General features: G+C 39.5%; 1 protein-coding gene across 1 annotated transcript in view; it reads left to right on the top strand.

Annotated features, from left to right (window-relative positions):
• The window catches only part of LOC128640146 (RRP12-like protein), a 213,700-nt gene that overhangs the window by 116,073 nt on the left and 79,237 nt on the right, over positions 1-18,390 (top strand). Inside the window, exon 22 of the mRNA XM_053692506.1 lies at positions 17,500-17,580. Within this exon, the coding sequence (XP_053548481.1) occupies positions 17,500-17,580 (81 nt within the window). The remainder of the gene's footprint in view (positions 1-17,499; positions 17,581-18,390) is intronic.

Below are 18,390 nucleotides of genomic sequence, written 5' to 3'. Positions count from 1 at the left end.
CAGAAGGATGTTACTGGAATCCCTTTTATTATTTTGTATTTCTGACATAAGGGCATGATATGACACTCAGGGAGAGGCATAAGGGCTTTAGATCGTTAAGCAGTTAAACGATTGAGCTATTTTTTATTATGTATCCAGCATGACTTGCTGGATGTGTTTGGGGTGTGTTTTGTGTTCCACTTAGTTTTATGATAAACCGCTTCCCATGCGGTTGTGTTTGGGCCTACTCCAACTTCGGCCATAAGGGGCGGGGCTTGTCTTCGCATGCTCAGATGCGCACTTCCTTCTGACAGGAGCAGCAAGCAGTAACTCCGGTTGCTCCTGGACAGTAGTCTCTGGCTTGGAGTGTTGGCTGTTCGTTTCGAAGTACCCTGGGGGCAGGTAAGTGCTGTGGCGAGGTGCAATATTCAATGCGCTTCAGGCGTGGCCTCAGTTGGCTTCGGCCAAATTCATCAGATTCCAGTCGGACAACATCATGACTGTGGCATATATCATCAGGGGGGGAACAAGGAGTTCCTTAGCGATGATAGAAGTATCTAAGATAATCCGTTGGGCGGAGGCCCACTCGTCATCTGTCAGCGATCTACATCCCAGGAGTAGAGAACTGGGAACCGGATTTTCTAAGTCGACAGACTTTTCATCCGGGGGAGTGGGAACTTCACCCGGAGGTATTTGCCTCATTGATTCTCAGATGGGGCAGACCGGAATGGGATCTTATGGCATCTCGACAAAATGCCAAGCTTCCAAGATAAGGATCCCCCAGTCAAGGGATCCTCAGGCCGAACTGATAGATGCCTTGGCAGTGCCTTGGTTGTTCAACCTAGTTTGTGTTTCCACCGTTTCCTCTCCTCCCACGCGTGATTGCTCGAATCAAACAGGAGAGAGCTTCAGTGATCCTGATAGCGCCTGCGTGGCCACGCAGGACTTGGTATGCGGATCTAGTGGACATGTCCTCTCTGCCACCGTGGAAACTTCCATTGAGACAGGACCTTCTCATTCAAGGTCCTTTCCAACATCCAAATCTTATTTCTCTGCAGCTGACTGCGTGGAGATTGAACGCTTGATTTTATCGAAGCGAGGATTCTCTGATTTGGTCATCAATTCTTTGATACAGGCTAGAAAGCCTGTCACTAGAAAGATCTTTCATAAGATATGGCGTAAATATCTTTATTGGTGTGAATTCAAGGGTTACTCATGGAGTAAAGTTAGGATTCTGTCTTTTCTCCAAGAAGGATTGGAGAAAGGGTTATCAGCAAGTTCCTTAAAGGGACAAATTTCAGCTTTGTCAATTCTGTTTCACAAACGTTTGGCAAATGTGCCAGATGTTCAGTCTTTTTGTCAGGCTCTATCTAGAATTAAGCCTGTATTTAGACCCATTACTCCTCCCTGTAGTTTGAATTTAGTTCTTCAATGGGTTCCGTTTGAACCCATGCATTCCATGGATATCAAATTGTTATCTTGGAAAGTTCTATTTTTAGTTGCTATTTCTTCTGCTCAAAGAATTTCTGAGCTTTCAGCTATACAGTGCGATTCTCCTTATCTCATTTTTCATTCTGATAAGGTGGTTTTACGTACCAAACCTGGATTTCTTCCTAAGGTTGTTTCAAATAAGAATATTAATCAGGAAATTGTTGTTCCTTCCTTATGTCCTAACCCTTCTTCTAAGAAGGAGCGTATGTTGCATAGTTTGGATGTGGTACGTGCCTTACAGTTTTACTTACAGGCAACTAAGGATTTCCGTCAATCATCTTCATTATTCATTGTTTATTCTGGAAAGCGTAGGGGTCAGAAAGCTACGGCTACCTCTCTTTTCGGTTGAGAAGTATCATCCGCCTGGCACATGAGACTGCTGGACAGCAGCCTCCTGAAAGAATTACGGCTCATTCTACTACGGCTGTTGCTTCCTCATGGGCTTTTAAAAACGATGCATCTGTTGAACAGATTTGTAAGGCTGCGACTTGGTCGTCCCTTCACACTTTTTCCAAATTTTACAAATTTGATACTTTTGCTTCTTCTGAGGCTATTTTTGGGAGAAAGGTTCTTCAAGCAGTGGTGCCTTCTGTTAAGGTTCCTGTCTTGTCCCTCCCTTTCATCCGTGTACTTTTGCTTTGGTATTGGTTTCCCACAAGTAAGGATGAAATCCGTGGACTCGTCATATCTTTGTAAAAGAAAAGTAAATTTGTTTACCTGATAAATTAATTTCTTTTACGATATGACGAGTCCATGGCCCACCCTGTTCTTTTTAAGACAGTTTTTCTTTATATTTTTTGTAAACTTCAGTCACCTCTGCAACTTTTAGCCTTTCCTTTTTCTCTTCCTATACCTTCGGCCGAATGACTGAGGGTGGAGGGGAAGGGGCTATATATACAGCTCTGCTGTGGTGCTCTTTGCCACTTCCTGTTAGCAGGAGGTTAATATCCCACAAGTAAGGATGAAATCCGTGGACTCGTCATATTGTAAAAGAAATTAATTTATCAGGTAAGCATAAATTTAGTTTTTTCTTTTTTTAGTTGTTCAGAGCTAGCAGATGATCAGATCATGGATGCTAGTGAGCTTTTTAGCAAAATAATATTTCTTTCATGTAATAAGCAAGAGTCCATGAGCTAGTGACGTATGGGATATACATTCCTACCAGGAGGGGCAGAGTTTCCCAAACCTCAAAATGCCTATAAATACACCCCTCACCACACCCACAATTCAGTTTTACAAACTTTGCCTCCCATGGAGGTGGTGAAGTAAGTTTGTGCTAGATTCTACGTTGATATGCGCTTCGCAGCAGGCTGGAGCCCGGTTTTCCTCTCAGAGTGCAGTGAATGTCAGAGGGATGTGAAGAGAGTATTGCCTATTTGAATACAATGGTCTTCCTCTAGGGGATCTATTTCATAGGTTCTCTGTTATCGGTCGTAGAGATATCTTCTCCTACCTCCCTTTTCAGATCGACGATATACTCTTATATACCATTACCGCTACTGATTCTCGTTTCAGTACTGGTTTGGCTATCTACTATATGCAGATGAGTGTCTTAGGGTAAGTAAGTCTTATTTTATTTATGAAACTCTAAGCTATGGTTGGGCACTTTATATGTAAAGTTCTAAATATATGTGTTTAAACTTATATTTTCCATGATTCAGGATAATCAGTATTCCTTCATTCAGACTGTCAGTTTCATTACTTGGGATAATGCATATGAATAAATATTTTTTCTTACCTTAAAAATTTTCAATTGACTTTTTTCCCTGTGGGCTGTTAGGCTCGCGGGGGCTGAAAATGCTTCAATTTATTGCGTCATCCTTGGCGCGAACTTTTTTGGCGCAAAATTTTGTCATTTCCGGCGCTCTAATTGATGCCGGATGTTTGTTCGTGGTTGCGTCATTTTTGACGTATATGTGTTACAGACGTTTTTTGCGCCAAAAAATGTGGGCGTCGTTTTTTTGGCGTCAGAGGATGTGGCGTCATACTTGGCGCCAAAAAATATTGGAGTTGTTCTTGGCGCCAATAATGTGGGCATCATACTTGGCGCCAAAAAATGTGGGCGCCATTCTTGTCTCCACCTTTTTTTCACATTATTTAAGTCTCACTTTTTCATTGCTTCTGGTTGCTAGAGGCTTGTTTATTTGGCATTTATTCCCATTCCTGAAACTGTCATTTAAGGAATTTGATAATTTTGCTTTATATGTTGTTTTTTCTATTACATATTGCAAGATGTCTCAACCTGACCCTGGATCAGAATCTACTTCTGGAAAGACGCTCCCTGATGCTGGTTCTACCAAAGTTAAGTGCATTTGTTGTAAACTTTTGGTATCTGTTCCTCCGGCTGTAGTTTGTGTTAGTTGTCATGATAAACTTTCTAACGCAGATAGTGTCTCCATTAGTAATAATCTTTTACCTGTTGTTTTTCCTTCAACATCTAATGTTCAGGATGTCCCTGTTAATGTAAAATAATTTGTTTCTAATTCTATTAGGAAGGCTCTGTCTGTTATTCCTCCTTCCAGTAAGCGTAAAAGGTCTTTTAAAACTTCTCATATTTCAGATGAATTTTGAAGTGACCGCCATCATTCTGACTTATCTGTTTCTGATGAGGATCTATCTGGTTCAGAAGATTCGGCCTCAGATATTGACACTGATAAATCTTCATATTTATTTAAGATGGAGTTTATTCGTTCTTTACTTAAAGAAGTGTTGATTGCATTAGATATGGAGGAGTCTAGTCCTCTTGATACTAAATCTACTAAGCGTTTAAATTCGGTTTTTAAACCTCATGTAGTTATTCCAGAAGTTTTTCCAGTTCCTGATGCTATTTCAGAAGTAATTTCTAGGGAATGGAATAGTCTGGGTGCTTCATTTACTCCTTCTCCAAGGTTTAAGAAATTGTACCCTGTGCCATCTGATAGATTAGAATTTTGGGACAAAATCCCTTAAGTTGATGGGGCTATTTCTACTCTTGCTAAACGTACTACTATTCCTACAGCGGATAGTACTTCCTTTAAGGGTCCTTTAGATAGGAAGCTTGAATCCTTTCTAAGGAGAGCTTATTTATGTTCAGGTAATCTTCTTAGACCTGCTATTTCTTTGGCTGATGTTGCTGCAGCTTCAACATTCTGGTTGGAGGCTTTAGCGCAACAAGTGTCAGACCATAATGCTTATAGCATTGTTAAACTTCTTCAACATGCTAATAACTTTATTTGTGATGCCATTTTTGATATCATTAGAATTGATGTCAGGTATATGTCTTTAGCTATTTTAGTTAGAAGAGCTTTATGGCTTTAATCTTGGAATGCAGATATGACTTCTAAGTCAACTTTGCTTTCTCTTTCTTTCCAAGGTAATAAATTATTTGGTTCACAGTTGGATTCTATTATTTCAACTGTTACTGGGGGGAAAGGAACCTTTTTGCCTCAGGACAAAAAATCTAAAGTTAAATACAGGGCTGCTAATCGTTTTCGTTCCTTTCGTCAGAATAAGGAACAGAAGCCTGACCCGTTTGGAAACCTTCTCCAGTCTGGAATAAATCCAAGCATTTTAGAAAGTCAAAACCAGCTCCCAAATCCGCATGAAGGTGCGGCCCTCGTTCCAGCACAGCTGGTAGGGGGCAGGTTACGATTTTTCAAAGATATTTGGATCAATTCGATTCACAGTCTTTGGATTCAGAACATTGTTTCACAAGGGTACAGAATAGGTTTCAAGGTAAGGCCGTCTGTGAGAAGATTTTTTCTTTCACGCATTTCAGTAAACCCAGTGAAGGCTCAGGCGTTTCTGAAATGTGTTTCAGACCTAGAGTTGGCTGGGGTAATTGTGCCAGTTCCAGTTCTGGAACGGGGTCTGGGGTTTTACTCGAATCTATTCATTGTACCAAAGAAGGAGAATTCCTTCAGACCAGTTCTGGATCTAAAAATATTGAATCGTTATGTAAGGATACCAACATTCAAAATGGTGACTATAAGGACTATTCTGCCTTTTGTTCAGCAAGGGCATTATATGTCTACAATAGACTTACAGGATGCATATCTTCATATTCCAATTCATCCAGATCACTATCAGTTCCTGAGATTCTCTTTTCTAGACAAGCATTACCAGTTTGTGGCCCTTCCGTTTGGCCTAGGAACAGCTCCAAGGATCTTTTCAAAGGTTCTCGGTGCCCTTCTCTCTGTAATCAGAGAACAGGGTATTGCGGTATTTCCTTATTTGGACGATATCTTGGTACTTGCTCAGTCTTTACATTCTGCAGAATCTCATACGAATCAACTTGTGTTGTTTCTTCAAAGACAGGAGGTTGGAGGATCAATTTACCAAAGAGTTCCTTGATTCCTCAGACAAAGGTAACCTTTTTGGGTTTTCAAATAGATTCAGTGTCCATGACTTTGTCTCTAACAGAAAAGAGACGTCTGAAGTTGGTTTCAGCTTGTCGAATCCTTCAGTCTCAATCATTCCCTTCGGTAGCTTTGTGCATGGAAATTCTAGGTCTCATGACTGCTGCATCGGACGCTATCCCCTTTGCTCGCTTTCACATGAGACCTCTCCAGCTTTGTATGCTGAACCAGTGGTGCAGGGATTATACAAAGATATCACAATTAATATCCTTAAATCCCGATGTTCGATCTTCTCTGACTTGGTGGTTGAATCACCATCGTCTAATTCAAGGGGCCTCTTTTGTTCGTCCAATCTGGACTGTGATCTCAACAGATGCGAGTCTTTCAGGTTGGGGAGCTGTATGGGGATCTCTGACAGCGCAGGGGGTTTGGGAATTTCAGGAGGCGAAATTACCAATCAACATTTTGGAACTCTGTGCGATTTTCAGAGCTCTTCAGTTCTGGCCTCTTCTGAAGAGAGAATCGTTTATTTGTTTTCAGACAGACAATGTCACAACCGTGGCGTATGTCAGTCATCAAGGTGGGACTCACAGTCCTCAGGCTATGAAAGAAGTATCTCGGATACTTGTATGGGCGGAAGCCAGCTCCTGTCTAATCTCTGCGGTTCACATCCCAGGTGTAGACAATTGGGAAGCGGATTATCTCAGTCGCCAGACGTTGCATCCGGGCGAATGGTCTCTTCACCCAGAGGTTTTTCTTCAGATTGTTCAAATCTGGGGACTTCCAGAAATAGATCTGATGGCCTCTCATCTAAACAAGAAACTTCCCAGGTATCTGTCCAGATCCAGGGATCCTCAGGCGGAAGCAGTGGACGCGTTGTCGCTTCCTTGGAATTATCAACCTGCTTATATCTTTCCGCCTCTAGTTCTTCTTCCAAAAGTGATTTCCAAAATTCTAATGGAACGTTCGTTTGTATTGCTGGTGGCTCCAGCATGGCCTCACAGGTTTTGGTATGCGGATCTCGTTTGGATGGCAAGTTGCCAACCTTGGACACTTCCGTTAAGGCCAGACCTTCTATCTCAAGGCCCATTTTTCCATCAGGATCTCAAATCATTAAATTTGAAGGTATGGAGATTGAACGCCTGATTCTTAGTCATAGAGGTTTCTCTGACTCAGTGATTAATACTATGATTCAGGCTCGTAAATCTGTGTCTAGAAAGATTTATTACTGAGTCTGGAAGACTTTCATTTCTTGGTGTTCTTCTCATAAATTCTCTTGGCATTCTTTTAGAATTCCTAGAATTTTGCAGTTTCTTCAGGATGATTCTTAGTCATAGAGGTTTCTCTGACTCAGTGATTAATACTATGATTCAGGCTCGTAAATCTGTGTCTAGAAAGATTTATTACTGAGTCTGGAAGACTTTCATTTCTTGGTGTTCTTCTCATAAATTCTCTTGGCATTCTTTTAGAATTCCTAGAATTTTGCAGTTTCTTCAGGATGGTTTGGATAAGGGTTTGTCTGCAAGCTCTTTGAAAGGTCAAATCTCTGCTCTTTCTGTTCTTTTTCACAGAAAGATTGCTAATCATCCTGATATTCGTTGTTTTGTACAGGCTTTGGTTCGCATCAAGTCTGTCTTTAAGTCAATCTCTCCTCCTTGGAGTCTTAATTTGGTTTTGAGGGCTTTACAGGCTCCTCCGTTTGAGCCTATGCATTCTCTGGATATTAAATTACTTTCTTGGAAAAATTCTTTTTCTTTTTTATTGAGGTTGCACAGAAAAAAATTACAAACAGATACTTTGTCCAAATACAATGACACAGGAAAAAGAAAAAAACCATACATACAATATTCGAGTTAATATAGTGCATCCTAAGCTATACAATTTGAAAAACCAAGAAAAGACATAATCGTCATAAATCCTCTGTGGGGAATAATAAATAATGTGCTGTGTAAACATCCACTAAAAACCCCTTATGCAAAGACCTATATGTCTATATATTAAAATATGAGAAAACATTTGTAATTAAAAGAAAAAAAAAATTACCTTCATTCTTAAACTAAAGGTAATGAGAAACAGTGATTATACACAAATCCACACATAATTAGATACAATCAAGGTGAACCAGACCAGTGCGCCGATAGTGTCTGTGACTAATTGAAGACAGATCTTACTGCCATCTTGTAAAGTGAACATTCAGCTTTAGGTAAAATTGTGTAATGTAACCTGCTGGCCCTAAGTGGACTAGCTATACTTTCTTCGATTCAGATAATTTCTCATATTCTATCCCCGCATTGTATGAACAATACCCAATATGCAGTATAGCCAGGATCCAGCCCCCCCAACCCCAAACATGACACCACAAAACACAAACAAACAAACAAAAAAAAAAAAGGAAACGCTCCTCTCCGTCCCCCACCCCCCCTCACCCCCAAGCACTCACTCGTTGTCCATTGCCCATTCGCCAGGGAAATGACCTGCCAATATATTCATCTGCAGATATTCCGAGTTACTAAATGGTTTAATTAATTAACTTTTTTTGAAGCAATAGGGGTAATGATCTTAAAAATATTTCCCATTTCTTGAAAAATACTACTAGATGTTTTTCTTGTGGGGTAAGGTAGGTTAATCTGTTCTATTATGAACTGATCAGTCAAAGCCCTTTTGAATTGTGCCATTGTGGGTGAAGCTGTCGCTTTCCATGTCTTAAAAATGAGATTCCGTGCAGTTAATATGATGGTATTTATCAGATTATGATTCTTAATTGTGTGCCTATATTTTACCAGAAAAAAGATCTCAATAGGGGATATTTTATAGTCCACCTTCAAGACAACTGTCATCCAAAATATGATTTTCCCCCAATATTGCGATACCTTAGGGCAACTCCATAGACAATGTAAGAGGTCAGCACCAGTATTTGAACATCTAGGGCAAAGAGCTTTGGTTTTATACCATTTGGCTAACACAGCCGGCGTAAGATATCTCTGTAGCCCGATTTTTATCTGGGACTCCCTCCAAGATGTCGGGACCCAGGACTGTTGCGTTATTTTAAAGCTCTCTGTGATAATCTGCTCATCTATGTTCGGGAATGGGATAGCCCATCTAACTACCATCTCGTCTGCTTGTGCTTTTGATGATTTCTGTTTTAGTAGTGCATATAGGGGGGAAATTGCATATATTCCTGGTGCGTACATTGAGATCCTAGTCTGCAGCTCACCCAGTGACCAGTCATTCCCATATGTCGTTGCCCTATACCAAACCGAGATACAATTTCTTGGAATAATAATATATGCCCTCCCATATCACGCATCTGAGATAAGGTTCGAAGACCTTTAGCTTCCCAATCTATGAATATCCGATTCGAGAGACCAGGACTAAATTCTGGATTACCCACTATAGGTAGATATTGTGAAACATAGGGCGAGTTGCCCATGTCTGTACAGAGTCTTTGCCAGGCGATAATGACATTCTTCAGAGTATCTAGATAGAATATATTAGAGGGAAGTGAGGTAAGAGGGCAATGTAACAGGGCTTTCAGTTTAAATGGGGCCACCAGCTGTGATTCCCACATAAATGATGTAATTTGCTCCTTCCCCGTTAACCAGTCGAATGCAAATCTAGCTATTATAACCAGATTATATGTCTGAATATCGGGGAGTGCCAAACCTTCTGATGTCTTAGAATTCATGAGCCTACCTGCGGCAATCCGCGGTCTTTTGCCATTCCATAAAAATTTGGAACAAGCCTTATTGTATATGGTGATATCTCTCTTATGTAGGAACCATGGGATGTTTTGCATAATATAAAGAAGCTTTGGGAAGATGATTGTTTTAATCAAAGTCACCCGAGCTGTTAATGAGATAGGAAGCCTGGTCCATTCCTCTAGTTTACTCTTACAGGAGTCCATTATAGACCTATAATTTAGACCATACCATTCCTCCGGGTTTCTAGATAGTCGTAAGCCCAGGTATGTAATCTGCAGGACCTCCCTGAAGGGGTGGTCCAGGTGCAATGCAGGATTTTTATCTATCCACATAAGCTCAGATTTAGCTATATTAATCTTGAACCCTGAGATATCCCCAAACTCTTGGGTAATGCTCTGTAGGATAGGTAATGACACTGTTAGATTAGATAGGAATAGGAGGAGATCATCCGCATAGAGAAGGAGAATCAGCTTCTCCCTCGCTAATGAGATCCCCTCCAATTCTTGCCGTATTAGAATGGCCAGAGGTTCTATACTGAGATTAAACAAGAAGGGGGAAAGTGGGCAACCCTGTCTAGTCCCTCTAAATAGATTGAATCTCTGGGTGGAGGTGTTATTAATAATTACCGCGGAGGAGGGAGTGCTGTAAATTAAACGTATATAATTGTTAAAAGAGCCCGAAAACCCGAATTCATCTAGCGTAGAAAACAAATGATTCCAACTGACCCTGTCGAAAGCCTTTTCCGCATCAACCGTTAAAATAGCCTTATCAATACTTCTGTAGGATTCCTTAGATTTATATATATTCCAGAAGGATTCAATCAGGATAAGTAATTTCCTTATGTTCCTTGTCGATTTACGACCATGCATAAAGCCAGATTGATTCTCATGAATTAAATCGCCCATATAAGGTTTTAATCGTGAGGCTATGATAGATGCAAGCAGCTTATAGTCGGTATTTAATACCGAAATAAGTCTATAGGAACTTGGTAATTCGGGATCTTTCCCTTTTTTAAGGATCAGTGAAATATTTGCGGCTGTAAAAGATGAGGAACAACTCATGTTTTCTGAAAAATAAAAATTAAATTACGACTAATACAGGAAGCAACTGGGGTTGGAGGGTTCTCTAATATTCTATGGGGAGAGCATCTGGACCAGCTGCCTTATTGGATTTCGCGTTCTTAATTGCCCCTATTATTTCCTCTTCCGTGATCGGAGCATTGATGGCATCTCTGGCTTCTATGGATATACGTGGGGTTTTAATCTTGTCCCAAAATGTCTCTTTTTTTCTGTAGGTTAATAGGCTCTTGGGTATATAGATCCTGATAAAAGTCAAAAAATACTTTTTCTATATTAGTATGGTTTGTGTATCTCAAGGTTCCTTGTTTAATAGAGGTAATTGCGTATCTAGGAGAAGCTTTAGCTAGCCTAGCTAGGAACTTTGCAGATCTACCCGTAAACCCTCCATACCTTGCTTTCATTCTGAGTTCTTCCTGAGCACTAATCTGTTTCAGAAATGAGTCCCGGAGTGTCTTCGCTGTAACATAGGCATCCCAACATTCTTTCGTGCGCAAGGCAATATACGCTCTATATGTATTCCTCACACGGTTGGCTAATTGTCTGGCCCCTAAACTACTGCTTTTTGACAAGTATAATGTATAGGACTTAATCTCTCCGCGCAAGACAGCTTTAGAGGCCTCCCAAAATATCTCAACCTTGTCTATATAATTATGATTATTATTAACATATTCAGCCCATTTCAATCGGAGATGGTTCTGAAATTTAATATTATTACACAGATATCTAGGGAAGGAAATATAGTTCTGACCCAGCCGTCTACCTGCGGCCCTAAGTCCCAATATAATAACCGCATGGTCAGAAATAACTATATCTTCGATTCTGGTTATCCAGTTCTGAAATCAAAAAATAGTCTAATCTAGAGAAAGATCTCTGCGCATGAGAAATGCACGTATAAGAGCGGACATCCGGATTTTGAACTCGCCATAAATCAACCATCCCCAGATGGAAACATAATCTCTGAAATATTCTCATTTTTCTACCTCTACTGTTTAACATCTTATTATTAGAAGTATCCAGACAGGGGTCTGCTAGTAAGTTAAAATCACCTGCGATAATTAAATTTGTTCCTATGAAACTGTGTAGTTTTACCAATAGGACAGACCAAAAATTTTGGTCAACTTGGTTAGGGCCATATATATTGCAGAGTGTATATTTAATACCTTTAATTGCCAACTCCAATATTAAAAACCTCCCTTTGGAGTCAAGTTCAACATTACCTATCCTGTATTCTAATTTACGATTCAATAATATTGCCACCCCCTCTTCCTAGAGGTAAATGGAGCCGCCACTACTTCCCCCACCCACTTAGATTTCAGTTTGGGTATTTCCCTAGCATCAAGATGTAATTCTTGTAGGAAGACTATATCCGGATTGAATTTACCCAAATGTTTTATTACAGATTTCCTTTTAATAGGTGAGTTGATGCCCCCTATATTCCAAGACAAAAAACTAAGATTAAACATCATCAGTACTATTCATCTTGCTAATCTAATATCCATCAAGGGGAGTAAAAAGGATTCACACTAATTTTCATCACAAAGCAATGGAGACCCGTCCTCATAATGGACCATAGCAAAGACCCGGGGAGCGAGGATGAAGGGGGGAGAGAGAGAGAAAAAAGGGGAGAGAAGAAAAAAAGAAAAAGGGACACCCCCCACCCCCCCTGTGACACACATAAAAAACACAATTTCTAAAACTATCCTATTCTTAAATTCAAAAACATATTACCCATTTCGTTCTCTCTAAAAAAATATTCAGCTTCTGACTTCGAAACCATCTACTCATTGTGGTAGGGACATAATCATGGAACCCCTGCCTCTCTACAAAAGTTCTCAGCCTCCATAACATTGTTAAGTGTCTGTGTCCTGCCATCTTTCTGCACTATTAGTTTTGCTGGGTAAATTAACCTAATATTGTAGTTCTCTCTCTGTAGCCTCCCATAAAAAAGGACATATCTCTTCTTTTAGTTAATGTTTCCGAAGAGAAATCCTGGAACAATAGTAATTTATGTGAGCCCAGAGAGAGAGAACCACATTTCCTATAATGAATAAGGAATGTTAATTTGTCCTGAAAATTGACAAATTTAAAAATTACTGGCCTAGGTCTCGATAGCCCACTCTGTTCACGCCTTTGACCTATCCTGTGAGCCCTTTCAATCAGGAAGGGAGCAGCAGGAACTGGGATCTGCAAGGCTTGTGGTAATGTAACAGTGACAAAATTCATCAAATCTTGAAACTCAGGAGACTCAGGCAAGCCAATTACTTTGAGGTTATTACGCCTCGATCGATCCTCAAGATCTTCAACCTTGGCTTGCAACGCGAGAATTGATTTGTTATGTGTATCCATTATCTGATCACTAACATTAAGTCTATCTTCCAAATCTGAGATTCGATTTTCTATTTCATCTAGTCTGGTTGAAAACTGTCTAACCTCCAAAGTGAGGCTTGATATCTCATTTCTGATCTCCTGTTTGATCATATCAAATTGCGGCGTCAATATTTTAGCTACTTCAGCTGCAAATTCCGTGAAATTATTGGGGGAAGGATTGGAGACACTTTTATCCAGCGGGGATACCGCACTGGAGTCCAAGTTCCTGCTGCTCCCTTTTTTTTTTTTTTTTGGGAGGCATATTGGAAGGAGAAGACCTTTGCTGCATGTACTTATCCATGAACAGGGCCAAGCTAGTGTTTATCTAAGAAACACTAGATATTTATCTGAAGGATTTAGCACGGGAGAGGGAAGAGAAAAAAAAATAAAAATTACCTGATAATATCTTACTGGATTATCTTTAAGTGAAACTCTTTGTGAAGCCCTACTTTGAATACTAGCTTTTCGTATAAATTACAGCACTTTATTCACCAGAAAGTGATACAATATTTTAATTCAAGAGTCCCTACTAATCTTCAAAACTCTGTGTTTTGGTCTATTCCAACATGTGGAGGAATTATTCCTTATTTCTAGACCTTTTAGTTTAATGAAGCAAAAACAGATAGGTAAGAGATCAGTGATAGTACCTTATTTTTACCCGAGCTTAGTGTAAAGAAAAAGAAACAACAAAAAAATAAATGTATCAATGTAAGAACTCCGCTTCAGACCTAGAACAACACAGTGGGTGATACCAAATATAACATGTGTATGTATGGACACTCCAATATATAATTCTAGACTTAATTTGATGAGATATAGACCGATGTCTATTATTTAGGACTATAGATTCGTCAAAGATACACCTATAGGAGCCTTAGTGGTATAAATCTATCACCATGAGTTCAACTCGGAACTTACTCTATATTGTGTGTCTCAGACATTTATGTCTCTGTTTGAAAAAAAAAAAAAAAAAAAAAAAGAAAACACAATCATCTGCTGGTCACTAAGAAAGCATTTCATATAGCCGCCATTACAGTCTATTATCTATTAAACCTTCAGCAGTCACCCTTACTTGCCCATAGTATCCCCCCACAACCTGTAATAAAAAAAAAGAAAACGGCAACATGAAACCAGAGGGAAATTGTTATTACTACAGGGTATATATAGGTAACACCAAAACACCTAGGTAGAAAAAGCTTTGTGTTAAGGCAGCATATACATACAGTCCACACAGTAAAAAAAATAACTTTTCATATAATGCACTTCAGTTCAAATAGTAATATTTTTGCAGCCAAGTCTTTACTGCTTTTACAGTCAGCCTGTTCAAACGATCTTGAGCTGCCAAATTGCTCTATAGCTCCAACCATATGGCCTAATGTGGCGAAATCAAAAAGTTTAAAAGTACTTAATCAGGCTGTGTAGCTATGGCCGATGAACCCAGAAAAGATTAATCCGGACCAGCATGTATAGAAATAATAACGCACAGTACCTTGCCGCTATTGGATTCCAGCCCTTTCGAAGCCCTGGGCTCAAAACAAACCCCCAAGGTTTCCCAAGCAGGCGATCCTCTGCGAGGGGGGTTCAGTGCGCCCACGCCAGTGGGAACTTGCGGCCAGACCAGCGTGTGCCTTTGCCACACCTCCCTCTCAGCTGCGGTGCCGGCCTTCGGCGAGGGGGGGTCAAGGCACACAGCAACCAGGGCCGATGTGCTGCGTCGCCTCCGGATGACTCAGGTTGAAGGGGGCGGAATCAGCTACACTGTATGCCCAACCAGGGGGCCCGAAATTCCTTGCGGCGGTCTCCAAGCCGCCACCGCTCCACTCTCAACCCTGTAAAGAGGCTCCCTCCTCGCCTACACCGGAACTCCAATTGCCACTTGCCGCATACAACACCGCCAACGAGCGGAGAGGCCGTCACCCAGCGCACAGTCCACTCAACCAGGTGAGTGTCAGGATCCTTGATCCGTGCCCTGTATATCAGGGTATCTCAGCGTGGATCTACTCGGTCGATAAGACAGGTCTTGAGCGAATACGTTTAGACCCTCTCTACAAACACCTTTCAGGTGACAAGTATAATAGGTAGAGGGGTTGTCAGATACTGGCCTGCATATACCAAAGGGCTTATCTTGAAATCTTGAAATAATGATTGCTTGATGGTTGGGAATATTTATAGAAATGGTGTGCACCAGCCACCGTGCACTTTAGGCTGCAACTCGGACTTCCCATGCTGGATCACAGTCCATATTCCCAAGCCTGAATATGGCCAAGGGAGACCAATGCATATGTTGGAAGTTGATTTGGGCCTCTCTCAGAGGCACGGAGCGTCCTCAGCACCTGCAGCTACCTGCAGCCACCTGCATGTCCCGCCTCCAACAGGAAGTCCAGCAAGAGCGTTGAAATATGTTGAAGCTACTAAATGTTTTAGAAAGACTTCTAGTCTATTTGTTATCTTTTCTGGTTCCAGGAAAGGTCAGAAGGCTTCTGCTATTTCCTTGGCATCTTGGTTAAAGTCCTTGATTCATCATGCTTATGTAGAGTCGGGTAAGTCCCTGCCTCAAAGGATTATGGCTCATTCTACTAGGTCAGTTTCTACTTCCTGGGCTTTTAGGAATGAAGCTTCTGTTGATCAAATTTGCAAAGCAGCAACTTGGTCTTCTTTGCATACTTTTACTAAATTCTACCATTTTGATGTTTTTTCTTCTTCTGAAGCAGTTTTTGGTAGAAAAGTACTTCAGGCAGCTGTTTCAGTTCGATTCTTCTGCTTATAATTTCAGTTTTTTTCCATTATGTGATTAAAACTTTTTGATTTGGGTTGTGAATTATTTTCTCAGCGGAATTGGCTGTCTTTATTTTATCCCTCCCTCTCTAGTGACTCTTGCATGGAAGTTCCACATCTTGGGTATCTGCTATCCCATACGTCATTAGCTCATGGACTCTTGCTAATTACATGAAAGAAAACATAATTTATGTAAGAACTTACCTGATAAATTCATTTCTTTCATATTAGCAAGAGTCCATGAGGCCCACCCTTTTTGTGGTGGTTATGATTTTTTTGTATAAAGCACAATTATTCCAATTCCTTATTTTTAATGCTTTCGCTCCTTTCTTATCACCCCACTTCTTGGCTATTCGTTAAACTGATTTGTGGGTGTGGTGAAGGGTGTATTTCTAGGCATTTTGAGGTTTGGGAAACTTTGCCCCTCCTGGTAGGAATGTATATCCCATACGTCACTAGCTCATGGACTCTTGCTAATATGAAAGAAATGAATTTATCAGGTAAGTTCTTACATAAATTGTTATTTTACAATCCCCTCTGCGCACTTTAAATAAATGTTTGCTAGTGAAGTCAATATTTAAATGTGTGTAAAGAAGTTTTTAATTAGCTCTCTACATCATTGTTTTCCTTCCTTCATGATTCATTGATAAAAATGACCTTTGCTCAAATTCCATTAAATTTAAATGTAATAGCTAAACTTCATAAAATCAATTACACTGGGCTTCTCTGGTCAAACTGTTTATTCATTTTTGTTTTGATCACTTTAAAGGGACATGAAATAAAAAAAAATCTTTCACGATTTTGAAATAAAATTCAATTTTAATCCACTTTTTTATTTACTTCTATTATCTAATTTGCTTCATTCTCTTGATATTCTTCGCTGGAAATCATATATAGATTGGCTCAGTAGCTGCTGATTGGTGGCTGCACTTAGATGCCTTGTGTGATTGGCTCACTTGCTATTTCTTCAACAAAGGATATCTAAAGAATAAAGCAAATTATATAATAGAAGTAAATTGTAATTATGTTTAAAATTTTATTCTCTATCTGAATCATGAAAGAAAATGTTTAGGTTTAATGTCCTTTTAAGCAGCTGATATATGTCAGAGTTTAGGATCTGCATTACAAAAGATCTGCATACAAAATAAATGTTAATAACTATTTTTTTTAATTGTCCATTAAATCTGCCTTTTCACCTTATAGAGGACACTTCAATACTGCAGGTTCATATAGTTTTTAACTGACTGCAACATGGTACAAAGTAATTGCTAAGAATATTGCAGGAACTAATTTGCAGGTGGGCATTTTTCAGGCACTAAAACAGCCACAGGAAAGATACTAAAGATGGTTTAATGGGGTTTATCCATAGTCGCCATACCATGCACATTTTACTAACAAAAGGTAAATTGGAAATGATACAAGCTTTGGCATTTTTGGGTACCCACTCTTATTGGACATGTTTATTTGACACTCTCTACCAGTATTCAGTATTACTGTTTTAATGGTATTTTGACGTTTTTTTGTGTTTGATATCATTTACTTCTATTTTTTTTTCTTCTACATTCTAAATTAACTGCATTCAGTGTAGAGTTTAAGATTGCATATTAAGTAATAAAAAATTATTTAATCCATAGATGCTGTATGGATGTTAAGTTCATGACCTCTTTATGTTTTACAAAGAAATTCTAATCTGCCATTTAGTTAATGGAACTTGTTGGTTGACTGCAGAATGAGATTGTCCAACCTTTTGTTCTTTTGTTCCCTTGACAGCCACGTTTGAAATGTCTGATCCACATTGTGCAGCAGCTTGCGGCCCATCATGAAGAATTCATAACCGCCATTATTCCTGAGGTGAGAGCTTCTTGTGCTTTGATGTATTGGTACCTATATGCGGCCCCAGTTCACCATTTCCTTTCTGTTAGTAATCTCCAGTGTATACCATACGGGTGCATTTATCCCTCACCTCCTCAGATTGCTTTTCAAAGGTACAGAGTCTTTTAGGAATAAATAGTATGTGCTCTGCAGAAATACATTTATCAGATCGATCTTCCAGGAATATATTTGTGCTATACTGTTCTCTGTTAAATGTATGTTTTGCCAGTCTCCTGTTGGTATTTTAAAAACTGGATCTTAAAGGGATATTAAACCAGTATGAGATTGTAATATAAAAAATATAATTCTGTGTAGTAAAAACACACAACAACTTTGCAATATACTTTCATTATTTATTTTGTTCCCCTTTCCTGTAATTTAATTCTGAAAATTGATGGTTTTCTTAATTCCACAGTTTCTATAAAGTAACGGGTGGCGCCATGTTTGAACTTAAAGGGACAGAAAAGTCATAATTAGACATTTATAATTTAGAGGAAGCATACAATTTTAAACAACTTCCCAATTTGCTTCTTTCTGTTATCCTTTGCTAAAAGGTTTATCTAGGTAAGCTCAGGAGCAGCAAAGACCATAGGTTCTAGCTGCTGATTGGTGGCTGCATATATACCCATTGTCATTGGCTCATCCATGTTTTCAGTTAGAAACCACTAGTGCATTGCTGCTCCTTCAACAAATGATACCAAGAGAATGAAGCAAATTTGATAATAGAAGTAAACTGGAAAGTTGTTTAAAATTGTATGTTCTATCCAAATTATTAAAGACATTTTTTGG

Source organism: Bombina bombina, chromosome 9 (assembly GCF_027579735.1).
Source record: "Bombina bombina isolate aBomBom1 chromosome 9, aBomBom1.pri, whole genome shotgun sequence".
In the NCBI taxonomy this organism is placed as follows: domain Eukaryota; kingdom Metazoa; phylum Chordata; class Amphibia; order Anura; family Bombinatoridae; genus Bombina; species Bombina bombina.
The sequence above is the reverse complement of the archived record's forward strand: the minus strand, read 5'-3'. Positions and strand labels throughout refer to the sequence as shown.